This window comes from Pleurodeles waltl, chromosome 11 (assembly GCF_031143425.1).
Source record: "Pleurodeles waltl isolate 20211129_DDA chromosome 11, aPleWal1.hap1.20221129, whole genome shotgun sequence".
NCBI lineage: Eukaryota > Metazoa > Chordata > Amphibia > Caudata > Salamandridae > Pleurodeles > Pleurodeles waltl.
In genome coordinates, this window is record NC_090450.1 from 699,785,545 (window position 1) to 699,812,276 (window position 26,732).

A 26,732-nucleotide genomic window follows, 5' to 3' on the forward strand; every position below is an offset into this window, starting at 1 on the left:
ACATTACCAATTCAAAGTGTTGCCATTCGGAATAACAACGGCCCCCAGAGTATTTACAAAATGCCTAGCCGTAGTAGCAGCTCATATAAGGAGAAATCACATGCACATATTCCCGTATCTAGACGATTGGCTAATAAAAGCCAACACAACAATGTCAAAATCACACGCAATATGTAATAGATACTCTGCACAATCTAGGGTTTTCTATATATAACCGAAAATCACATTTACAACCATCCCAAATACAACAATACTTGGGAGCAACACTCAACACGCAAAAAGCAATTGTCACTCCAAGTCCACAAAGAGTCCAGTCGTTTCAAAATATAAAGTCAAGCATGCAATCATACCAACAATACACGGTCAGGTTTGTGATTAAACTACTAGGCATGATGTCCTCATGCATAGCTATTGTCCCAAATGCAAGACTACACATGCGGCCCTTACAACAGTGCTTAGCAAAACAATGGACGCAGGCACAGGGTCAACTCCAAGATCTGGTGTTGATAGACCGCCAAACACACTCTTCGCTTCAATGGTGGAACCCTGTAAATTTAAACAAAGGGTGGCCTTTTCAAGCCTCACGCCATTATCACAACAGATGCCTCCATGATTGGGTGGGGAGCACACCTCAACAATCACAGCATACAAGGTCAATGGGACAATCAGAAAAAACTTCACATAAATAATTTAGAACTGCTAGCAGTATTTCTAGCACTAAAAGCCGTTCAACCCCTTCTAGCCCACAAACATATTATTGTCAAGACAGACAATATGACAACAATGTATTATTTAAACAAACAAGGGGAGACGCACTCGTCACAACTGTGTATCCTAGCGCAAAAAATTGGGCACTGGGCAATTCACAACATTCACCTGATAGCACAATATATACCAGGCATTCACAATCAGCTAGCCGACAATCTCAGTCAAGATCACCAACAGTCTCACGAATGGGAAATACATCCCCAAATTCTAAAAGATCACTTCTACCACTGGGTGACACCAAACATATTTCTGTTTGCAACAAAACAAAACGCAAAATGCCAAAACTTTGCGTCCAGATACCCACACCCTCAGTCCAAGGGCAATGCTCTATGGATCAGCTGGTCAGGGATATTTGCTTACGCTTTTCCCCCTCTCCCGCTCATTCCTTTTCTGGTCAACAAACTGAGTCCAAACAAACTCAAACTAATACTCATAGCCCCAAAGTGAGCTCGCCAACAGTGGTACACCACACTGTTGGACTTTTCGGTAGTACCGTACATCAAACTACCAAACAGACCAGATCTGTTAACACAACACAAACAGATCAGGCACCTGAATCCAGCATGGCTCAACCTAGCAATCTGGCTCCTGAAATCTTAGAATTTAGATATCTAAACCTCTCAAAAGAGTATATGGAGGTCGTTAAACTAGCAAGAAAACCCACAACAAGGCATTGTTATGCTAATAAATGGAAAAGGTTTGTTTTCTACTGCCAGGCTAATCAAATTACGCCGCTAAACGCCTCCATACAAAACATTGTAGGTTATTTACTACACTTACAAAAAGCAAATCTTGCTTTTTCTTCCATTAAATTTCATCTCACTGCAATATCTGCTTATTTGCAGATTACACATACAAAATCGCTTTTTAGAATCCCAGTTATCAAAGCCTTTATGGAGGGACTAAAAAGAATTGTACCCCCAAGAACACCACCAGTACCTTTGTGGAATCTTAATATTGTACTAACACGACTCATGGGTCCACCATTTGAACCCATGCATTCTTGTCAAATCCAATTCTTGACTTGGAAAGTAGCCTTTCTAATAGCCATCACTTCTCTACGAAGAGTTAGCGAAATACAGGCATTTACCTTCCAAGAACCCTTTATACAGATACATAAACTTAAAGTGGTTCTCCGTACAAATCCACAATTGTTTCCAAAAGTCATATCACCGTTTCATCTCAACCAAACTGTGGAACTCCCAGTCTTCTTTCCACAACCAGAATCAGTAGCAGAAAGGGCACTGCATAAATTAGACATTAAAAGAGCGCTAATGTATTACATTGACAGAACAAAACAATTTAGAAAAACAAAACAATTATTCGTAGCTTTCCAAAAACCTCATGCAGGTAACCCTATATCCAAACAAGGCATTGCCAGATGGATAGTCAAATGTATTCAAACCTGTTACCTTAAAGCTAAAAGAGAATTACCCATTACTCCAAGGGCACATTCCACTAGGAAAAAAGGCGCCACAATGGCTTTTCTTGGAAATATACCAATGACAGATTTGTAAGGCAGCCACCTGGTCTACACCCCATACATTCACTAAGCATTACTCTGTAGATGTGTTAGCAACACAACAAGCCACAGTAGGACAGGCTGTACTGAGAACATTATTTCAGACAACTTCAACTCCTACAGGCTCACCACCGCTTTTGGGGAGATTACTGCTTTGTAGTCCATGCACAGCATGTGTATCTGCAGCTACACATGCCATCGAACGGAAAATGTCACTTACCCAGTGTACATCTGTTTGTGGCATGTTGCGCTGCAGACTCACATGCACCCTCCCACCTCCCCGGGAGCCTGTAGCCGTTTTAGTTGCATGTAAATTGTAAATATGTAAATAAACATTCCTTTGATACACAATATGTACATAGTTTTCTACTCCATTGCACGGGCACCTCTAGTATCCTTGCTTTACCAACTCCTACCTCACCCTTTGCGGGGAAAACAATCTAAGATGGAGTCGACGCCCATGCGCAATGGAGCCGAAAGGGAGGAGCCACTCGGTCCCATGACTCGAAAAGACTTCTTCGAAGAAAAACAACTTGTAACACTCTGAGCCCAACACTAGATGGCAGGATAATGCACAGCATGTGAATCTGCAGCGCAACATGCCACGAACAGATGTACACTGGGTAAGTGACATTTTCCATATATATATATATATATATATATATATATATATGTGCGATGGCATGTGTAGCTGCAGATACACATGCTGTGCACATCCCGCCATCTGGTGTTGGGCTCGGAGTGTTTCAAGTTGTTTTTCTTCGAAGAAGTCTTTTCGAGTCACGAGATCGAGGGACTCCTCCCATTTCGGCTCCATTGCGCATGGGCGTCGACTCCATCTTAGATTGTTTTTTTTTCCGCCATCGGGTTCGGACGTGTTCCTTTTCGCTCCGTGTTTCAGGTCGGAAAGTTAGTTAGAATCTCAGAAAAATCGTTGGTATTGTTTGCGTTCGGTATCGGGTTAGTTACAACAGATCGACACCGATTTTTGAAGAGCTCCGGTGGCCCTTCGGGGTTTTTTCGATCCCCCCGTCGGGGCCTGGTCGGCCCGGCCACGTGTCTCTTCAAGGCTGATGGAACGGACCCCATTCCGCTTCTGCCCAAAATGTCATAACAAGTATCCATATACAGATCAGCATCTGGTCTGTAACTTGTGTCTGTCTCCAGAGCAATAGGTGACGATCATCGGCACCGAAAAAGGGCATGCATGTGGCGAAGTCATCCGACTCCGTCGAGATACCGCCACACAACAATCTCGGGCCCGAGACAGCGGCTCCGAGCAGATTCGGCACCGAGACAGTGGCACCGAAATGGTTCGGTACCGAGACACCACGACGCCGAAAACAAAGGTTTCCTCAGAGCCCAAAAAGGCGACCGAAAGGATTTCGATTACGAAACATCCAGCCTCGGAACCGAAAACAGGTTCCTACACAGAGGAACAGGGATTGTCCTCCAGATGCAAGGACATAAGTTCGGAGAAGAACTTGAATCTGTTGAGCCAGACTACACTCAAAGAAGGCTTCACATTCAAAAAGACACAGGGAAGATAAGCACTCTTCCCCCAATTAAAACAAAAAGAAAACTTGCCTTTCAAGAAAAGGACAAGCAGCCACAGGCAAAGGTGGCAAGACAAACAACTCCACCACCATCAATGCACACATCACCGGTAGCCACTCCACCACTGATGCAATCCCCGACTCATACTGCAATGAGTCAAGATGATCCTGATGCATGAGACCTTTATGGTGCTCCTGTATCAGATAACAGCCCAGACTGTTACCCTGCGAGGCCGTCGCCACCTGAAGACAGTACATCCTACACGCAGGTGGTCTCAAGGGCAGCTGCGTTTCATAACGTCACCTTGCATTCAGAACCAATTGAGGATGACTTTTTGTTTAATACACTCCTCCACTCATAGCCAATACTAAAGCTTACCTATGCTCCCAGGAATGATAAAACATTCCAAACAAATATTTCAGGATCCTGTAAAAGGCAGAGCCATAACTCCAAGGATGGAGAAGTACAAGCCACCACCAACAGACCCTGTTTATATTACGCAGCAATTAACACCAGATTCTGTGGTTGTTGGGGCAGCTCGCAAGAGAGCAAACTCTCATACCTCGGGAGATGCACCACCTCCAGACAAGGAGAGTCGCAAATTCGATGCTGCGGGTAAAAGAGTTGCAGCACAAGCAGCAAACCAATGGCGTATTGCCAATTCACAAGCACTTTTGGCAAGATATGATAGAGCTCATTGGGACGAAATGCAGCATTTCATAGAACACTTACCCAAAGAGTTCCAGAAAAGGGCACAACAAGTGGTAGAAGAAGCACAAAGTATCTCCAGTAATCAGATACGGTCATCAATGGACGCAGCAGATACGGCTGCAAGGACAGTAAATAGTGCAATAACGATAAGGAGACACGCATGGTTGCGTACGTCAGGATTCAAGCCGGAAATACAACAAGCCGTGCTGAATATGCCCTTTAATGAACAGCAGTTGTTTGGGCCGGAGGTCGACACTGCTATTGAAAAACTCAAAAAAGATACTGATACCGCAAAAGCCATGGGCGCACTCTACTCCCCACAAAGCAGAGGCACATTTCGCAAAACACAATTTAGGGGAGGGTTTCGAGGTAAACCTACAGAAGCCACAACCTCACAAGCAAGGCCCACTTATCAAAGCCAATATCAGCGGGGAAGTTTTCGGGGGCAATATAGAGGGGGACAATCCCAAAAAAATAGAGGGAAGTTCCAAAGCCCCAAAAGCCCTCAAAACAAGCAGTGACTTCCAAGTCACACATCCACAACACCTGTGCGGGGGGAGACTAAGCCAATTTTACAAACATTGGGTGGAGATAACAACAGACACTTGGGTACTGGCAATTATCCAGCATGGTTATTGCATAGAATTTCTCAAATTCCCTCCAAACGTCCCACCGAAAACACAATATGTCAAAACAACATATAGATCTTCTAGGACTAGAAGTTCAGGCATTGCTACTAAAAGAAGCAATAGAATTAGTACCAAAACACCAGAAAGGAACAGGAGTTTACTCTCTGTACTTTCTCATACCCCAAAAAGACAAGAGTCTGAGACCTATATTAGATCTCCGAACATTAAATACCTACATCAAATCCGATCACTTTCACATGGTGACATTACAAGACGTAATCCCACTACTCAAACAACAAGACTACATGACAACACTAGACCTAAAGGATGCATATTTCCATATACCGATACATCCTTCACACAGAAAGTATTTAAGGTTTGTATGCCAAAGGGTACATTACCAATTCAAGGTGTTGCCGTTCGGAATAACAACTGCGCCAAGAGTTTTTACAAAGTGCCTAGCAGTCGTAGCTGCACATATCAGAAGGCAGCAAATACATGTGTTCCCGTACCTAGACGATTGGTTAATCAAAACCAACACGCTAGAAAGGTGTTCACAACACACAAAGTAGGTCATAGAAACCCTCCACAAACTAGGTTTCTCAATCAACTACACAAAGTCACACCTTCTGCCGTGTCAAATACAGCAATACTTAGGGGCGACAATCAACACAGCAAAAGGGATTGCCACTCCAAGTCCACAAAGGGTTCAGGCATTTCACAAGGTAATACAGGCCATGTATCCAAATCAAAAAATACAAGTAAAAATGGTGATGAAACTCCTAGGCATGATGTCCTCATGCATAGCCATTGTCCCAAACGCAAGGTTGCACATGCGGCCCTTACAACAGTGCCTAGCATCACAGTGGTCACAGGCACAGGGTCAACTTCTAGATCTGGTGTTGGTAGACCGCCAAACATACACCTCGCTTCAATGGTGGAACAGTATAAATTTAAACCAAGGGCGGCCTTTCCAAGACCCAGTGCCACAATATGTAATCACTACACATGCCTCCATGATAGGGTGGGGAGCACACCTCAATCAATACAGCATCCAAGGACAATGGGACACTCACCAAAAACAGTTTCACATAAATCACTTAGAACTATTGGCAGTATTTCTAGCGCTGAAAGCATTTCAACCCATCATAAGCCACAAACACATTCTTGTCAAAACAGACAACATGACAACGATGTATTACCTAAACAAACAGGGAGGGACACACTCAACACAGTTGTGTCTCCTGGCACAAAGAATATGGCATTGGGCGATTCACAACCACATTCGCCTAATAGCACAATTTATTCCAGAAATTCAGAATCAGTTAGCAGACTGTAAAGAAATGGCTCCCTGTTGCAGTTACCCCCCACTTTTTGCCTGATACTGATGCTGACTTGACTGAGAAGTGTGATGGGACCCTGCTAACCAGGCCCCAGCACCAGTGTTCTTTCACCTAAAATGTACCATTGTTTCCACAATTGGCACAACCCTGGCACCTAGGTAAGTCCCTTGTAACTGGTACCCCTGGTACCAAGGGCCCTGATGCCAGGGAAGGTCTCTAAGGGCTGCAGCATGTCTTATGCCACCCTAGGGACCCCTCACTCAGCACAGACACACTGCTTGCCAGCTTGTGTGTGCTGGTGGGGAGGAAATGACTAAGTCGACATAGCACTCCCCTCAGGGTGCCATGCCAACCTCCCACTGCCTGTGGCATAGGTAAGTCACCCCTCTAGTAGGCCTTACAGCCCTAAGGCAGGGTGCACTATACCACAGATGAGGGCATATGTGCATGAGCACTATGCCCCTACAGTGTCTAAGCAAAACCTTAGACCTTGTAAGTGCAGGGTAGCCATAAGAGTATATGGGCTGGGAGTCTGTCAAAAACGAACTCCACAGCTCTTAATGGCTACACTGAATACTGGGAAGTTTAGTATCAAACTTCTCAGAATAATAAACCCACACTGATGCCAGTGTTGGATTTATTAAAAAATGCACACAGAGGGCATCTTAGAGATGCCCCCTGTATTTTACCCAATTGTTCAGTGCAGGACTGACTGGTCTCTGCCAGCCTGCTGCTGAGAGACGAGTTTCTGACCTCATGCGGTGAGAGCCTTTGTGCTCTCTGAGGACAGAAACAAAGCCTGCTCTGGGTGGAGGTGCTTCACACTGTAACACCTAGCAGTGAGCTTTAAAGGCTCAAGCTTCGTGTTACAATCCCCCAGGGCACTCCAGCTAGTGGAGATGCCCGCCCCCTGGACACAGCCCCCACTTTTGGCGGCAAGTCCAGGAGAGATAATGAGAAAAACAAGGAGTCGTCACTGGCCAGTCAGGACAGCCCCTAAGGTGTCCTGAGCTGAGGTGACTCTGACTTTTAGAAATTCTCCATCTTGTAGAAGGAGGATTCCCCCAATAGGGATAGGAATGTGACCCCCTCCCCTTGGGAGGAGGCACAAAGAGGGTGTACCCACCCTCAGGGCTAGTAGCCATTGGCTACTAACCCCCCAGACCTAAACACGCCCTTAAATTTAGTATTTAAGGGCTCCCCTGAACCTAAGAATTTAGATTCCTGCAACTTACCTGAAGAAGAAGACTGCTGAGCTGAAAAACCCCTGCAGAGGAAGAACAGAAGACACCAACTGCTTTGGCCCCAGTCCTACCGGCCTGTCTCCTGCCTTCCAAAAGAAACCTGCTCCAGTGACGCTTTCCAAGGGACCAGCGACCTCTGAATCCTCTGAGGACTGCCCTGCTTCAAGAAAGACTAGAAACTCCCGAGGACAGCGGCACTGCTCCAAAAGAACTGCAACTTTGTTTCAAGGAGCAGATTTAAAGACCCCTGCAACTCCCCGCAAGAAGCGTGAGACTTGCAACCCTGCACCCGGCGACCCCGACTCGACTGGTGGAGAAACAATGCTTCAGGGAGGACCCTCCGGCGACTCTACGACTGTGAGTAACCAAAGTTGTCCCCCCTGAGCCCCCACAGCGACGCCTGCCGAGGGAATGCCCCCCCCCCCCCCGGTGCCCTACAAAACCCCCCTGGTCTGCCCTCCGAAGACGCGGGTACTTACCTGCTGGCAGACTGGAACCGGGGCACCCCCTTCTCTCCATTGAAGCCTATGTGTTTTGGGCACCTCTTTGACCTTTGCACCTGACCGGCCCTGAGCTGCTGGTGTGATAACTTTGGGGTTGCTCTGAACCCCCAACGGTGGGCTACCTTGGACCAAAAACTGAAACCTGTAAGTGACTTACTTACCTGTTAAAACTAACAATAACTTACCTCCCCCAGGAACTGTGAAAATTGCACTGTGTCCACTTTTAAAACAGCTTATTGTGTCTTATGTAAAAAGTATACATGCTAATGTAATGATTCAAAGTTCCTAAAGTACTTACCTGCAATACCTTTCAAATGAGATATTACATGTAGAATTTGAACCTGTGGTTCTTAAAATAAACTAAGAAAATATATTTTTCTATAACAAAACCTATTGGCTGGATTTGTCTCTGAGTGTGTGTTCCTCATTTATTGCCTGTGTGTATGTACAACAAATGCTTAACACTACTCCTTTGATAAGCCTACTGCTCGACCACACTACCACAAAATAGAGCATTAGTATTCTCTTTTTGCCACTATCTTACCTCTAAGGGGAACCCTTGGACTCTGTGCATGCTATTCCTTACTTTGAAATAGCACATGCAGAGCCAACTTCCTACACAGACAATCTCTCTCGGGATCACCAACAGATCCACGAATGGGAGATTCACCCCCAAATACTGAATACTTACTTCCAGAGTTGGGGAACACCACAAATAGATCTATTTGCAACAAAGGAAAACGCAAAGTGCCAAAACTTCGCATCCAGGTACCCACAAGATCAGTCTCAGGGCAATGCGTTATGGATGAGTTGGTCAGGGATATTTGCTTACGCTTTTCCCCCCTCTCCCACTCCTTCCATATCTAGTAAACAAGTTGAGTCAAAACAAACTCAAACTCATACTAATAGCGCCAACATGGGCAAGACAACCTTGGTACACAACACTACTAGACCTCTCAGTAGTGCCTCATGTCAAACTACCAAACATACCAGATCTGTTAACGCAACACAAACAACAGATCAGACACCCAAATCCAGCATCGCTGAATCTAGCAATCTGGCTCCTGAAGTCCTAGAGTTTGGACACTTAGACCTTACACATGAATGTATGGAGGTCATAAAACAAGCTAGGAAACCTACCACTAGACATTGCTATGCAAATAAGTGGAAAAGATTTGTTTATTACTGCCATAATAATCAAATTCAACCCTTACACGCATCTGCCAAAGACATCGTAGGATACTTACTACATCTGCAAAAGTCAAAGCTAGCTTTCTCTTCCATAAAAATACATCTTACAGCAATTTCAGCTTACCTGCAAATTACGCACTCAACTTCTCTATTTAGGATACCAGTCATAAAAGCCTTTATGGAAGGCCTAAAGAGAATTATACTACCAAGAACACCACCAGTTCCTTCATGGAACCTCAACATTGTCTTAACACGACTCATGGGTCCACCTTTTGAGCCCATGCACTCTTGTGAAATGCAATACTTAACATGGAAAGTTGCATTTTTAATTGCCATCACATCTTTAAGAAGAGTAAGTGAGATTCAAGCATTTACCATACAAGAACCATTTATTCAAATACACAAACCTAAAGTAGTTCTACGGACAAACCCTAACTTTTTACCAAAAGTCATATCACCGTTCCACTTAAATCAAACAGTAGAATTACCAGTGTTCTTCCCACAGCCAGACTCTGTAGCTGAAAGAGCACTACATACATTAGACATCAAAAGAGCGTTAATGTACTACATTGACAGAACAAAACAAATTTGCAAAACAATTATTTATTGCTTTCCAAAAACCTCATACAGGAAATCCAATTTCTAAACAAGGCATTGCTAGACGGATAGTTAAGTGCATTCAAACCGGTTATCTTAAAGCAAACAGAGAACTGCCTATTACACCAAAGGCACACTCAACTAGAAAGCAAGGTGCTACCATGGCCTTTCTAGGAAATATTCCAATGACCGAAATATGTAAGGCAGCTACATGGTCTACGCCTCATACATTTACCAAACACTACTGTGTAGATGTGCTAACGGCACTACAAGCCACAGTAGGCCAAGCAGTACTAAGAACATTGTTTCAAACAACTTCAACTCCTACAGGCTGAACCACCGCTTTTGGGGAGATAACTGCTTACTAGTCTATGCACAGCATGTGTATCTGCAGCTACACATGCCATCGAACGGAAAATGTCACTTACCCAGTGTACATCTGTTCGTGGCATTAGTCACTGCAGATTCACATGCGCCCACCCCCCTCCCCGGGAGCCTTTAGCCGTTTAGAAGTTGATCTTGAACATCTGTATATTTGTAAATATATTACTTTAAACTACATTATGTACATACGTATTCACTCCATTGCATGGGCACTATTACTAGCATATACAACTGCTACCTCACCCTCTGCGGGGAAAACAATCTAAGATGGAGTCGACGCCCATGCGCAACGGAGCCGAAATGGGAGGAGTCCCTCGATCTCGTGACTCAAAGACTTCTTCGAAGAAAAACAACTTGTAACACTCCGAGCCCAACATGCACATACTTCAACTGACGCTTTTCAACTGTAGCTTTTAGGCAGCAATAAAAAAGTCAAGTAAGTATTGTGATTGTTACAAAAGGGTCAGACTTGTCTAGTGGCAGTTTTAGTGCCATAAAGAAGCGCAGAAGGTTTATATGCCTACTGCAAAGAGCAAATCTGTATTTTATGTAAATAGCTGAGTACATTAGTAAAGTCAGCCATTATCTGCGCTATAATACAAATGAAATGTATGTGCGGGGTGTAGGGCAGCTATGGAGAGATGAAGGGCACTTTTGTTGGGTGGTAATGAGGGAATCCGAGGAGGAAGGAGTGGGAGCACCAATAATGATTGTTGGACTGGGCGCAGGAGGTGCTAAAGACTGTGACGAATGGTATGTGACAAGGTGTTTTTTGAGTGTCTTGAAAGAACGTGCTGATTGAGGGAAGAAGCGCAGGTAAGGTGGCCTCTACTGTTGCACGTATCTCACACACACCATCGATTTTGTGAATGTCTACGTAGGCTAGTGTTTTAGAGCAACAGTTTAGCCAATAGCAGAGATGGCTTCTTGATGGATGACTGCTGCCGTCACTCGGGTTATAGAGGACAGCTCTGACATAGGATCAGAGACTGAGACATCAGATACTGAGACAGCATCTGAGGGATAGGACAATGGCGCAGACTCTGGGAGTGATTTTTCAGTCGGAGGAGTCCCATTCGATCACTCCTCTTCCAGTAAATTATAAGGGAGGTGATGAGGACAGTCCTGCTGTCCCTTCGCAAGCACAGTCTGTGCAACTGGGTAATAGTGGGTTAGCCCAACCCAGAGAGCAGGTGAATGCGGCGGCAAGCAGAGAGAGAGAGTGCTCTCTTGGGAGCTCCCCAATTTAGTTCAGCCCCAAATTCCACCGCCCAAATCGTATTGTGGAGACATCAAAATTATCTATCGCAAAACAAACTGGTTTTGTAATGCAGGCACCTGTGTTTCTGGTCCTGGGTTCGGCAGCCATATAGAGAAACACACTAAACCCAAACATTTCTGGAAACTAGACATTCGGGGGAGTCCACAGAGATGTGACTTGTGTTGATTCCCCAAAGTTTTCTTACCCAGAAAACCCTGCAAAGCTGAATTAAAAACTCTATTTTTCTCGCATTTCTGTCACACAAACTATAGGAATATGCTGGGATCCACAAAATTCCTACCACCCAGTGATTCCTCACCTGTCCTGATAAAAACACTACCCCACTTGAGTGCCTACACATAGTGCCTGCGTAAGGAATGGATCACCCCAGGGTCAACAGCTGCCTCAACATTGACCGTTGTGTGATCTATTCCTGTCGCGGGCACCAGGCCTACCCACACACTTTTTTCAGTCAAATTTTGAGGTTTGCAAAGGATTCTGGGTAACAGAACCTGGTCAAAGCCCAACAAGTCACCCCATCTTGGATTCCCCTAGGTCTCTAGTTTTCATAAATGCACAGGTTTGGTAGGTTTCCCTAGGTGCCGGCTGAGCTAGAGGCCAAAATCTACAGGTAGGCACTTTGCAAAAAAACACCTGTTTTCTGTGAAAAAATGTGATGTGTCCACGTTGTGTTTTGGGCCATTTCCATTTGTGGGCGCTAGGCCTACCCCCGCAAGTGAGGTACCATTTTTATCGGGAGACTTGGGGGAACGCTGGGTGAAAGGAAATTTGTGACTCCTGTCAGATTCCAGAACTTTCTGTCGCCAAGATGTGAGGTAAAGTGTTTTTTTGGCCAAATTGAGGTTTGCAAAGGATTCTGGGTACCAGAACAGAGCCCCACAAGTCACCCCATCTTGGATTCCCCTAGGTCTCTAGTTTTCATAAATGCACAGGTTTGGTAGGTTTCCCTAGGTGCCGGCTGAGCTAGAGGCCAAAATCTACAGGTAGGCACTCTGCAAAAAACACCTCTGTTTTCTGTCAAAATGGGATGTGTCCACAAGTGTTATTGCCCCTTTTCTTTCTTTACATTTTTTCCTTCCAAATGTAAGGCAGTGTGTAAAAAAGACATCTATTTGAGAAATGGCCTGTAATTCACATGCTAGTATGGGCACCTCGGAATTCAGAGATGTGCAAATAACCACTGCTTCTCAACACCTTATCTTATGCCCATTTTGGAAATACAAAGGTTTGCTTGATACCTATTTTTCACTCTTTATATTTCAGCAAATGAATTGCTGTATAACCGGTATAGAATGAAAACCCATTGCAAGGTGCACCTCATTTATTGGCTCTGGGTACCTAGGGATCTTGATGAACCTACAAGCCCTATATATCCTCGCAACCGGAAGAGTCCAGCACACGTAACGGTGTATTGCTTTAAAAAATCTGATATTGCAGGAAAAAGTTAGAGTAAAACGTGGAGAAAAATTGCTGTTTTTTCAGCTCACTTTCAATATTTTTTTTATTTTAGCTGTTATTTTCTGTAGGAAAACCTTGTAGGATCTACACAAATGACCCCTTGCTGAATTCAGTATTTTGTCTACTTTTCAGAAATGTTTAGCTTTCCGGGATCCAGCATTGGTTTCACACCCATTCCTGTCACTAACTGGAAGGAGGCTGAAAGCACCAAAAATACTAAAAATGGGGTATGTCCCAGTAAAATGCCAAAATTGCGTGGAAAAATTTGGTTTTCTGATTCAAATCTGCCCGTTCCTGAAAGGTGGGAAGATGGTGATTTTAGTACCAGAAAGCCTTTGTTGATGCCATTTTCAGGGAAAAAACCACAAGCCTTCTTCGGCAGCCCTTTTTTCCCATTTAAAAAAAAAAAAACATTTTCACTGTATTTTGGCTAATTTCTTGGTCTCCTCCAGGGGAAACCACAAACTCTGGGTACCATTAGAATCCCTAGGATGTTGAAAAAAAAAGGACGCAAATTTTGCGTGGGTAGCTTATGTGGACAAAAAGTTATGAAGGCCTAAGCGCGAAGAGGTTAATCTTGTTTCCCATTTTCGATGGGGTCTCAGTTTGCGCCACTTCACAGTTGCTAATGTTAACTTTTAAAAACAGTGTTTTTAGTGACAGTCACCTCTGAAAGCTGAATAAATGAATTGCAGGCCTTGAGAGTTCCTGTCAGTGATTCACCTTTTTTTTTTTTTTCCACTGACAGTTTGGTGTTGCAAACCATGGCTGCTTTCCTTCCTAAAGTAGTGACTCCCTTTCACTTAGATTAATTAGTCCATCACTGTGCCTACCTTCTTCCTTATACCCCAAGTCCTTCCCTGTTCTCAAAACGAGGGTGAGAAGGAGCAGCTTCATAGGTTGGATCCTCAGCAAACATAGTTTCTACCTGTACTTCACCAAGGACAACTGGATAGCCAGCTGTTCTTTGGGTACTGCAGTTCCGAAAAAAGGCAAATCAGTCCAGATGCAAACGTTGTCCAGGTGGATCACCCTCTGCATCAAGACCTGCAGCACTTTAGCCAAGAAAGAAGATCTGAAGGGATTAGGGCACATTCTACTAGGGCCAAATCTTCAATCTCTGCTCTTGCCAGAGGGGTTCCTATTGCAGAGAACTACAGGGCAACTACATGGACATACTTGTTTTCCTTCACTAATCATCACTGCCTGCATTCTAAAGTGCATAAGCTCTGCTGTTTTGCCGTATCGATTCTTCTGGACCTTCTTAACTAACCATCCACCAGCCCTCCTCTAGGAAAGGGTACTGCTTTGAAATCTATTCTTCAGGTAAGTAATCTGCAGGTAGAAGTATCCATCAGAAGAAAAAGCTGCTTAGCTGCAGGAACCATCTTTCTGTTGGAAACTATCTACATTTGGATTTCCCATTGTTTCTGTCCACCTTCCTGTTTGATGAATGTGTTATAGGGAAAAGTAATAAGGTCCCTGTTTACCTTTGTTCACGTTATTAGTGCTGAGGCCAGTATATTTGCTTGCCTTAAAATCATGAAAATTGTGTGGCTTCAGTGATGACATCTGAGTTAATATGATGCCAGAGCCCCCTACTAGTAACTTGCGAGCTTTGAAGTTTCCAGATAGTCGGATGTTTAGGATCATTCTACAGGTGAGGAATCTGCAGGTACTGGATTGACCAAAAAGATTATTGCCGCAGGTTAGTAACTTTTTCTTTTTTGCCCCCATTATTCTCGGATGTTATTTCCAGAAAGTGGTAATTGTTTCATGCAATAGATGTTGAAATAGTGCTGATTGATTTTTGTTAGAACATAGTTTTGCTCATGTGTAGGCATATTTTAAGGAAATTCTGGATTTAGCAAACCATGGGTAAATGTGTAAGTCGTAGCATTACCGTGTTGCTACAATGCAATCACACCTCCTCTTGGGTACAAACAAAGCTCAGAAGAGTAAAAAGAACCTTTGACTTCTTGAGAAATGTCTATCTTTTAATTTGATGCAGGCATTCTATTAGATTTACACAGCGTGCACCCAGTGATTGGTCTGTACCCTTTGGTGACATTCTTATATGGACTTGAAGTTTAAAATTGACACTTATTTGTAATGCCTCTCATAGTTTAACTTTCCCATTTCCCCAGTTTGTTCATCTCTGAAGTAGTGGTTTGAACTTGATATTCTATTGTTTGTAAAAGTCTAAAATATCTCATGATGCAGGAGGAAAGTTATTTGTTATGCTAGTTCTCCTTCATCAGACCCCTCTTCATATTCATACCTTGAATTCACCCTTTAAACCATGGCTGGAAGTGGTCCTAATGCAAGGGATGCAAGATTCTGAAAATGCTCAAGTAGACTGTGGAGGGAGTGTTTTCCTGTGGCTACTCAGGTCTGTGTAGGAGGTGAAGTGGTCCTGGGCCTGGGGTTGATGTCCTTCGGTTGGCTTTGTTCTTGCTTTAAATGGCAAAGTCTGGTTCCCAGTTTTAAACTGCTCTTCCAGTCTGTAATGATGTACTGGGAGGCTTGTTTTACTTGTCACACCCAGGGTGGCACAACCAGTGCTGCACTCCGTGGTGACCTAACTTACCCCGGATACCCCAGGTACCATATACTGGGGACTTGTAGTTAAGGTAACCTGTGCCAGTTGGGTATAGCCAATGTAGCATACACATTTTCGGGATAGGGCACTGGCAATGAGATCTGGTTAGCAGGCCTCAATGCGCACTGAATCAAAAAATCTGCTTCATTCAAAAGAAAAGTGGGGGTGACCATACAAAGAGGCATTTTATTACACTTCCATTCACCCTGGTATTTTCCAGCATGTCTTTCTTTCAGTTAGATGCTATGTTGTTATAGTCTTATTTTTCTATTAATTTGTTTGTATTAAAAATTGTTTAGCAATATATTTAAAATTTAAAATAAGATTTATGGAACAACCCTGTGTGCAAACTCTACTTAGCTAATCCTACCCTCCTTTTATTGTGCAGGCTTTGAGCTGGGTTTCGCTATGGCGAGTCCAAATGCTTTGGTTCTCTGGGAGGCTCAGTTTGGTGACTTTCACAACACGGCTCAGTGCATCATCGATCAATTTATCTGCCCTGGGCAGGCCAAGTGGGTGAGACAGAATGGCATCGTGCTCCTGTTGCCTCATGGCATGGAGGGAATGGTAAGGTTGGAGTTTGCATACCACATTGCTCAGTGCCTCAACATGTTACTGATCTGACTGTTGGAACCAAAGAGGATTTAAGTGAGGGGGGGAGAGAGAAAACAAAAAAACACAAACTTATGATGTTAATTTCTTATTAGTAAGAGGTGGGAGTGTACCGAGATTTATTAGCACAATTGTGTGGCATTAATCTCCTATAAATTGTTTGTGTTCTTTGCATCCTGTTGTACTTGTGATCTAACTAGTTTGTTGTTTTTTTTATTTTTTATTAAGGGACCTGAACACTCCTCTGCAAGACCAGAGAGATTCCTACAGATGTGCAATGATGATCCAGATGTGTTTCCTGTAAGTGTTAACTCCCTATACATCAGTGTTTCTAATCTTTTGTACTACTCTTAAATACACCCATAATTTTAAGGGATTTTCATGAGTATTTATTTTGCTCTCCCTCCTCCAACAACCCTACTTGTTGTGTAACTGTATATAGACTGCTGAGCAGCATTTGATGCAGTGGAATTCTGCTACCTGCAACAAAGTTAAGGCACGAGGGATATCCAAAACATTGTTTCTATATAAGATGCATCTGTTCTTCTGCATGGGCAGGGATACGATTCAGCAGCAGTGATCAAGAAACTAGCAAGATTTTCTTTGGTGTTTAACATGCCCTGACAGTTAAAACACAAAATTGCTCTTTTCACTGTAGCGAGCCCAATGGTCCCATTGGCTAACATGGTGTTAAATTACCTAGCACGCTATGTGCTAACTTCTATTTAAAACCACCAAAGCTATTACTTCAAGATATCAACTTAATAGTTACATTAAACCTGACTCTCTGGGAGATTGTATTTAAGGTAACGTTTAATAGGAAGGTGACTTTAGAAAGTCAATACTTTGTTATCCAAACCTCCGATGACCTGTCCTGTCTGTTTGCAGCAGTTGTCTCCTGAAACATGCTTCCCTCCTACTAGGAAGTGTAATGCAGTCCCAGGAACAGGGAACAAAGAGAATTACTGGTGGAAGGAGCTTTGATCTCCAGCAGGATGACTATTGAATGATGGCCACACGGCCTAGCTTCAAAGGGGCTACCACCTCAGTGAATCTTATGTCAACCACAGCTTTGCCAGCAGGCTCAAAAATATAGCAGACATGCTGGCATCTCCTCCCGAGAGGAAACTCCAATGTAGAACCAGTTGTCTAGGTGGAGTGGCTTATTGTGCTGGATATTCCCCAGGGGTGCGTCTGGGGCATCTCAGAGGGGAAGAATGCTTGCACCATCTTGGATTTGGGTAGAGAAGGGTTTCCTGGGAATATTTGGTAGCCAACCCCCCAGGAAGTAAAGTGGGAAGGGTTGCCTCATGGAAACTGTTGAATCATTTTCTAGTGAGCCCTCACCTTCTACAAACAAGTTAGCTTAAGAGTGGTTTTGTAGCCACACAGTACTCAAATTACTACTGGACCGGAAAGAAGGCAGAAGGACTGTGTTGATCCTCCCTGGACCCAGCAAAGAGAGAATGTGCCAAAGACTGGACTCCACCTGCTGCAGGTGAGGGACCCACATAGACAAATTTGCCTGCAGTGTCCACTCGTTGACTAGAGCTCCACTTGTGCCAGGTCTGAAGAAGCGACTCCACAACGTAGTTGGTTAGCCTCTTGTTATGCTTCAGGACCACCAAAATCTAAGGAACCTGCAATACTTGAGAGTCCAGCTCCCCAGAATGCTTGCTTCGTTAAATGCTAAAGTTCCTTTTGGGTGACTGAGCTGTTCCCTTCTTAAGGTGGAGTCCACCCAAAGAAAAACATTTATTTACCATCAAAGAACAGCAGAGTCTGCTGTAACTGGGAGACCTGTTGACCACTGGTGACTTGACCTGCACTGGTCTCTCCTGCTGCAACATGAGATCAAGTCTTGAGGCTATAGACTACCCCTAATGCTCATGGATACCAGGGTGGCCTCAGGAATTCTCACTACATCTCTTCAGCATCCTTAACATCTTCAACATACTGCATCCCAGAATCAGGATTGCTTCTTGAATGGACCGTGGTGGAGGAAAAAGTTTTTTTAGTTTTTTTTTTTAGAAAAGATTCTGAGGCTGCTGTATCTGACAGGTAACTGTCTCCCTGGCCTCCAAGCAGTTGTGGCCTGCCCGAGTGAAGAGAAGCAGCCATGCTAGCTGTAGGAAGCTGGCTCTTTATGTTGTATGTGAATACCATGTAAAGGGTCCGGGGACTTGGACCTGGGAACAGGGCTTGCTATGCAATCCCAAAGTGCTCTGTCTAGGGGTAGTGTGGTCGAGCAGCCCTAAGCTTATTACAGAGGAGTGCCAACCTTCTACAAATACATACAATAGTTAATAAATGAGACACAACGCAAAAAGGAGATCCACATCAATTTATTAAAATAGTATCTCTTTATATGTTTAGGCGTCAGAAAAATCGTTCAAGTACGTACGTTTTCAAATAGGAATTCTTTTCATTTTAAAACGTGGACACAGTGCAGTTTTTGAGTTCTGCAATGTTATCTTATGGGAAGAAAAAAAAGTTATGCAAACATGTATAGTACAAAGATCAATCTCCAGGAGTTAAGGTGAGTAGTGGGCAAGGTCCAAGGCACCACCCACACAGTACACCTTCAGCAGCATAGGGGTGACCGTGTGCAGAGTGCAAAACAGTGTTGGATGCCCGAAGAGTTCCTGTGGGGATTAGTCATTGCAAAAAGAGGCTGCAGGCTCTGGCCAGGAGGCCAGGTGGACTGAACAAATAGCAGGCTTAGGCCTCACCATGCTCGGGCACAGGTATGCCCCTTTGCTCCTCTTCTGCAATGTCTCAGGGGCGACTGGTGCAGAGGTGTCCTTAGATGTCTGGTTTTTCTGACCGGAGTGTCCGCAATAGAGGGGGTTTGCATGCAGAGGCTGCAGGCATCCGGGCGTCAAGGAGGGTTGAAACGACTATAGACTTGGACTCTGGAGCGCTGAGGAACCTTGTTGGGACTAGTGGTCCACTGCAGCTCGGGTCAGACGGCAGGAGGAGTGGTGATTTCAGATGTCTGGTTTTGGTGGTTCCAGAGCCTTCATAGTACCTTCTTTTGGAGTTTAGTGTAGAACAGGTCCACTGTTCATGGGAGGTCTTGAGTCTTTATTGAAGGCAGGCAGCCTTCCTGGGTTTCCGGAGACACAGCCGCAGGATGAGTTAACTTTGGTGTAGATTTCAACGAGGGATGCAGACAGTCTGGTGGAGTTGGTACCAAATCAGCTGCTTCTTTTCTCCTCTTCTGATTTCACAGCGCTTTTGGGTCTTTGGTCTTAGGTAGTCAGCGTCTGCTTCTCCAGTGCTAGGGGCTCCCCTAAATACTGAATTTAGGGGTAGTTAGGTTGTGTAGGGTAGTAGCTAATTGGCTACTGACCCTTTGGGTCACTACACCTCCTACATGACCACTTCCTGTGGGAAGTGGGCATAACAGTTTTCCAGAATTCCTAGGTATACCATTGTAGGAAGCTGGCCTGGTGTGTGGTGAATACTTATGGTGTTATCACCTTATTCCAGGTATCCCCTATTAGTGAAGTGTAGGCAGTGTCTAGAAAGCCATGGCTCTCTAGAGGTAGCTGTGGATGAGCAGCCAAGACTTATCTAGGAGACATGCAAAGCTTATGCAATACCACTGTACTCACACAGCACTCACACACATGAAAGGACCACACAGTGTAACAAAAATAAAGGTACTTTTTTATGGAAAAACAAATGCTAAAATACTGCATAGGCAATACCCCTGCTGGAGGCAAGTAAACCCACTATTATATACACATTAGCAATCAGGAAATAGCATAGAAAGCAATAGGCATTGGTAAAAGTAATAGCAAATAGTGAGGTCCTCAGAGAGGGCCAAACCATATGCTAAAAATGTGGAATTGGAAAGGCAGTCCCCCACCCAGGGAAGTGGAATCTGTAGAGGGGAGCTAGAGGAACTAGGAACCCCAAGAGGTAAGTACCAGGATGCCCCTCAGCGACCAGAAGAGAACAGGTAAATACCTAGTTTCTCCCAGAACCAACTGGAGGACTTTGGAAAATGACTGTGCAAGACCAAGACAAGAAGGGAAGAAACCAAAGGTGGATCCTGACAGAAGAGAACCTGCAAAGGAAGGGGCCACTACCCAGGATCAGGTCGACGGTGGATGAAGAAATTCAGCAGTGCAGCACAGGAGCAGAAGAGTTACAGGAGTGATGCAAGTGATGACCCACGTCAGCTGTCTTGATACAGTCAGTAAGTGGTGCTGGAAAACCACCAACAAGCCTGGTCTGAAAAGAAGGTCTTGCAAGGCTAAAGAGGACCAGCAAGGTCCAGGGGCCTCGACCAAGGAGGGGAGTCCGAAGTGACCTTCAGCAGCTGGGAGTCACAAAAAGGGGAGGCAGCCCCTACAGGTGACCCACGAGCAGCAGATACAGGAGTCGCAGTGAGTCCCACACAGCACACCTAAAGATGACTCATGTCGCTGGGGCAGCAGGCAGGAGACTGCTTTGCAGGAAGCAGTGCTGGGGGCCAGGGCTAAACAAAGCCTGAAGATCCCTTGGAGGGGGAACAAACAAACCTTGGTAGCTGCAAGAGTCCTGGTGCACAGGGGTACTGTCCTGCAAGGAGAGGCAAGGGTTTACAGTCTCCAAAGTTGGAGAGCTGGTAGAGAGGACCAAGGCCACCACCTGTGATGCATGATGCATACTGTTCTGGAGGAGAGAAGATCCATGTAGCTAGTCGTTGTTGTAGTTGGTGCCTGCGGGTGCAGGGGAGTAACTCCTTCACTCTAAGGGAGATTCCTTCTTGTGGAGGCTGAAGGCTCGTTGTCCAACGAGGAGGCACAGCATGGAGAAATGTTGCAGCTGCTGGAAGGAGCCAGAGAAACAATGTTGCAGATCGGAGATGTCGCTGGAGATGCAGATCGGCGATTCCCGGAGGGTCCAGTTGCAGTGCCGGTGGCCAGAAGATGAAGTAAACTATGAAGAGGAGTCCTACTGGAATCTTGCACATCGAATTGAGGACCACCCAAGAGGGAGACCCCGAATAGCCCAGGAAGGTGGATTGGTCACCCAGCAGGATGAACATCTATCAGGAGAGGGCTGTGATGTCACTTGCCTTACCTGGTCACTCAGATGCTCCTAGGGGCCTCTGCCCACCTTGGATTCAAGATCAGACTCAAGTGGCCACCTGGAGGAGCCATGGGTACCTCCCCTGGGTTGGTGATGGTCAGGGCAGTGGTCACTCCCCTTACCACTGTCCAATTTAGTTCCAGACCGGAGACCAAGGGCCCTTTAAAGCATACCCGTGGCTTGGGGAAGCTACCCTTCCGAAGCCATGTAATACCTTATTTCCATTGGAGAGGGTGTTACCTCCCTCTCAAGCAAGAAATCTTTTGGTTCGATGGCATCTGTCGCTGTAGATACGCATGTTTTGCAATAGCTCGCCATCTGGTGTTGGGCCGGAGTGTTACAAGTTGTTTTTCTTCGAAGAAGTCTTTCGAGTCACGGGACCGAGTGACTCCTCCTTTTGTCTCCATTGCGCATGGGCGTCGACTCCATCTTCGATTGTTTTTTTTCCGCCATCGGGTTCGGACGTGTTCCTGTCGCTCCGAGTTTCGGAATGGAAAAATAGCTAATTTCAGAAGATTTTCGTCGGTATTGTTGCGTTCGGGGTCGGCGTAGTTAGATTCAACACCGCGTCTAAGATCGAAGAGCTCCGGTGCCCTTCGGGGTAATTTTTTCGATTCCCCCGTCGGGGCCTGGTCGGCCCGACCGCGTGCAGAAGAACGCCGATGGAACGGACCCCGTTCCGTTTCTGTCCCAAATGCCACAATAAATACCCCTATACAGACCAACACTTGGTCTGCAACCTGTGCCTGTCACCTGAGCACAGCGAAGACACCTGCGAGGCCGTAGAGCCAGAAGACTTCAGATGGCGTCCGCGCCGACAGCCCACCGGGAGTTCGAGGAACAAGAAGAGGAGGGATCCTTTTCGATCCAAGAATCGGACTCCGAAGGATTCGACGATACACAAACCGTGAGTAGGACGTCGAAAACCACTCAAAAGAAGATTTACAAGGCCCAGGGGACGCCACTGCCATCAGGCCATGGCTCGACCCATAAATTCGGTGACCGACCGTCGGCACCGAAAAAGGCCCAAACAGTGCCGAGATCGTCCGACTCCGGTCGAGACACCGGCACGCAGCCTTCTCGGGACCGAGAAAGTGCTGGAGACAAGCATAGACACCGAGATACCGGTGTAGACACGGCTCGACGCCGAGACAGCGGCACCGAAGAAGATCGACGCCGAGAGGTTTCGGCCCCGAAAAAGAAAAAAGTCACCTCGGAGCCAAAAAAAGATGCAGACAGGGTTTCGGTGCCGAAACAAACTGCAACCGACCCAGTTTCAGGCTCTTATACAGAAGAGCACTCGCTAACCTCCCAAATGAAAAAGCATAGGTTTGAGGAAGAACTACACTCAACGGATGTAGACCATACGCAAAAGCGTATTTTCATACAGCAGGGGACAGGAAAAATAAGCACCCTTCCCCCTATTAGAAGAAAGAGAAGATTGGAGTTCCAAACTGAACAAACACCACAAACAAAAGTGGTGAAAAAAGTTACCCCACCACCCTCTCCTCCACCTGTGATTAACGTCTCACCAGCACAAACTCCATCACATTCCCCAGCTCACACCACCATGAGCCAGGGTGACCAAGATCAAGACGCATGGGACTTATACGACGCCCCAGTGTCAGATAACAGTCCGGAGGCATACCCTACGAAGCCATCTCCACCAGAGGACAGCACTGCGTATTCTCAAGTGGTGGCTAGAGCAGCACAATTTCACAATGTAAGCCTCCACTCAGAACAGGTCGAGGATGACTTTTTATTCAACACACTCTCCTCCACCCACAGCTCCTACCGAAGCCTGCCTATGCTCCCTGGTATGCTCCGGCACGCAAAAGAAATCTTTAAGGAGCCGGTCAAAAGTAGGGCAATCACTCCAAGAGTGGAAAAAAAGTATAAGGCGCCTCCTACAGACCCGGCTTTCATCACTACACAGCTGCCACCAGACTCTGTCGTTGTAGGAGCAGCTAGGAAAAGGGCCAACTCCCACACATCTGGAGATGCACCACCCCCAGATAAAGAAAGCCGCAAATTCGATGCAGCTGGTAAGAGTCGCAGCACAAGCTGCAAACCAGTGGCGCATCGCTAACTCCCAGGCACTACTTGCGCGCTATGACAGAGCCCATTGGGATGAGATGCAACATCTCATTGACCATCTGCCCAAGGACCTACAAAATAGGGCAAAACAAGTGGTTGAGGAGGGACAGACCATTTCCAACAACCAAATCCGCTCCTCCATGGATGCTGCAGATACAGCTTGTAGGAAGTTGGCTCTGTATGTGCTATTTCAAAGTAAGGAATAGCATGCACAGAGTCCAAGGGTTCCCCTTAGAGGTAAAATAGTGGTAAAAATAGATAATACTAATGCTCTATTTTGTGGTAGTGTGGTCGAGCAGTAGGCTTATCCAAGGAGTAGTGTTAAGCATTTGTTGTACATACACATAGACAATAAATGAGGTACACACACTCAGAGACAAATCCAGCCAATAGGTTTTTATATAGAAAAATATCTTTTCTTAGTTTATTTTAAGAACCACAGGTTCAAATTCTACATGTAATAACTCATTCGAAAGGTATTGCAGGTAAGTACTTTAGGAACTTCAAATCATCAAAATTGCATGTATACTTTTCAAGTTATTCACAAATAGCTGTTTTAAAAGTGGACACTTAGTGCAATTTTCACAGTTCCTAGGGGAGGTAAGTATTTGTTAGGTTAACCAGGTAAGTAAGGCACTTACAGGGCTTAGTTCTTGGTCCAAGGTAGCCCACCGTTGGGGGTTCAGAGCAACCCCAAAGTCACCACACCAGCAGCTCAGGGCCGGTCAGGTGCAGAGTTCAAAGTGGTGCCCAAAACGCATAGGCTAGAATGGAGAGAAGGGGGTGCCCCGGTTCCGGTCTGCTTGCAGGTAAGTACCCGCGTCTTCGGAGGGCAGACCAGGGGGGTTTTGTAGGACACCGGGGGGGACACAAGTCCACACAGAAATTTCACCCTCAGCGGCGCGGGGGCGGCCGGGTGCAGTGTAGAAACAAGCGTCGGGTTCGCAATGTTAGTCTATGAGAGATCTCGGGATCTCTTCAGCGCTGCAGGCAGGCAAGGGGGGGATTCCTCGGGGAAACCTCCACTTGGGCAAGGGAGAGGGACTCCTGGGGGTCACTTCTCCAGTGAAAGTCCGGTCCTTCAGGTCCTGGGGGCTGCGGGTGCAGGGTCTCTCCCAGGCGTCGGGACTTTAGGTTCAAAGAGTCGCGGTCAGGGGAAGCCTCGGGATTCCCTCTGCAGGCGGCGCTGTGGGGGCTCAGGGGGGACAGGTTTTTGTACTCACAGCCTTAGAGTAGTCCTGGGGTCCCTCCTGAGGTGTTGGATCGCCACCAGCCGAGTCGGGGTCGCCGGGTGCAGTGTTGCAAGTCTCACGCTTCTTGCGGGGAGCTTGCAGGGATCTTTAAAGCTGCTGGAAACAAAGTTGCAGCTTTTCTTGGAGCAGGTCCGCTGTCCTCGGGAGTTTCTTGTCTTTTCGAAGCAGGGGCAGTCCTCAGGGGATGTCGAGGTCGCTGGTCCCTTCGGAAGGCGTCGCTGGAGCAGGATCTTTGGAAGGCAGGAGACAGGCCGGTGAGTTTCTGGAGCCAAGGCAGTTGTCGTCTTCTGGTCTTCCTCTGCAGGGGTTTTTCAGCTAGGCAGTCCTTCTTCTTGTAGTTGCAGGAATCTGATTTTCTAGGGTTCAGGGTAGCCCTTAAATACTAAATTTAAGGGCGTGTTTAGGTCTGGGGGGTTAGTAGCCAATGGCTACTAGCCCTGAGGGTGGGTACACCCTCTTTGTGCCTCCTCCCAAGGGGAGGGGGTCACAATCCTAACCCTATTGGGGGAATCCTCCATCTGCAAGATGGAGGATTTCTAAAAGTTAGAGTCACTTCAGCTCAGGACACCTTAGGGGCTGTCCTGACTGGCCAGTGACTCCTCCTTGTTTTTCTCATTATTTTCTCCGGCCTTGCCGCCAAAAGTGGGGCCTGGCCGGAGGGGGCGGGCAACTCCACTAGCTGGAGTGTCCTGCTGGGTTGGCACAAAGGAGGTGAGCCTTTGAGGCTCACCGCCAGGTGTGACAATTCCTGCCTGGGGGAGGTGTTAGCATCTCCACCCAGTGCAGGCTTTGTTACTGGCCTCAGAGTGACAAAGGCACTCTCCCCATGGGGCCAGCAACATGTCTCGGTTTGTGGCAGGCTGCTAAAACTAGTCAGCCTACACAGATAGTCGGTTAAGTTTCAGGGGGCACCTCTAAGGTGCCCTCTGGGGTGTATTTTACAATAAAATGTACACTGGCATCAGTGTGCATTTATTGTGCTGAGAAGTTTGATACCAAACTTCCCAGTTTTCAGTGTAGCCATTATGGTGCTGTGGAGTTCGTGTTTGACAGACTCCCAGACCATATACTCTTATGGCTACCCTGCACTTACAATGTCTAAGGTTTTGTTTAGACACTGTAGGGGTACCATGCTCATGCACTGGTACCCTCACCTATGGTATAGTGCACCCTGCCTTAGGGCTGTAAGGCCTGCTAGAGGGGTGTCTTACCTATACTGCATAGGCAGTGAGAGGCTGGCATGGCACCCTGAGGGGAGTGCCATGTCGACTTACTCGTTTTGTCCTCACTAGCACACACAAGCTGGCAAGCAGTGTGTCTGTGCTGAGTGAGAGGTCTCTAGGGTGGCATAAGACATGCTGCAGCCCTTAGAGACCTTCCTTGGCATCAGGGCCCTTGGTACTAGAAGTACCAGTTACAAGGGACTTATCTGGATGCCAGGGTCTGCCAATTGTGGATACAAAAGTACAGGTTAGGGAAAGAACACTGGTGCTGGGGCCTGGTTAGCAGGCCTCAGCACACTTTCAATTGTAAACATAGCATCAGCAAAGGCAAAAAGTCAGGGGGCAACCATGCCAAGGAGGCATTTCCTTACACAACCCCCCCCCAAACGAAAGAGGATGAGACTAACCTTTCCCAAGAGAGTCTTCATTTTCTAAGTGGAAGAACCTGGAAAGGCCATCTGCATTGGCATGGGCAGTCCCAGGTCTGTGTTCCACTATAAAGTCCATTCCCTGTAGGGAGATGGACCACCTCAACAGTTTAGGATTTTCACCTTTCATTTGCATCAGCCATTTGAGAGGTCTGTGGTCAGTTTGAACTAGGAAGTGAGTCCCAAAGAGGTATGGTCTCAGCTTCTTCAGGGACCAAACCACAGCAAAGGCCTCCCTCT

General features: G+C 46.1%; 1 protein-coding gene across 6 annotated transcripts in view; it reads left to right on the top strand.

Annotated features, from left to right (window-relative positions):
- OGDH (oxoglutarate dehydrogenase) overlaps nucleotides 1–26,732 on the top strand; it is an 833,675-nt gene that overhangs the window by 642,740 nt on the left and 164,203 nt on the right. For all 6 annotated transcript variants that reach the window (XM_069214267.1, XM_069214270.1, XM_069214268.1 and 3 more), the window contains 2 exons: nucleotides 16,180–16,358; nucleotides 16,632–16,703. In XM_069214267.1, coding sequence (XP_069070368.1) covers nucleotides 16,180–16,358; nucleotides 16,632–16,703 — 251 coding nt within the window. The remainder of the gene's footprint in view (nucleotides 1–16,179; nucleotides 16,359–16,631; nucleotides 16,704–26,732) is intronic.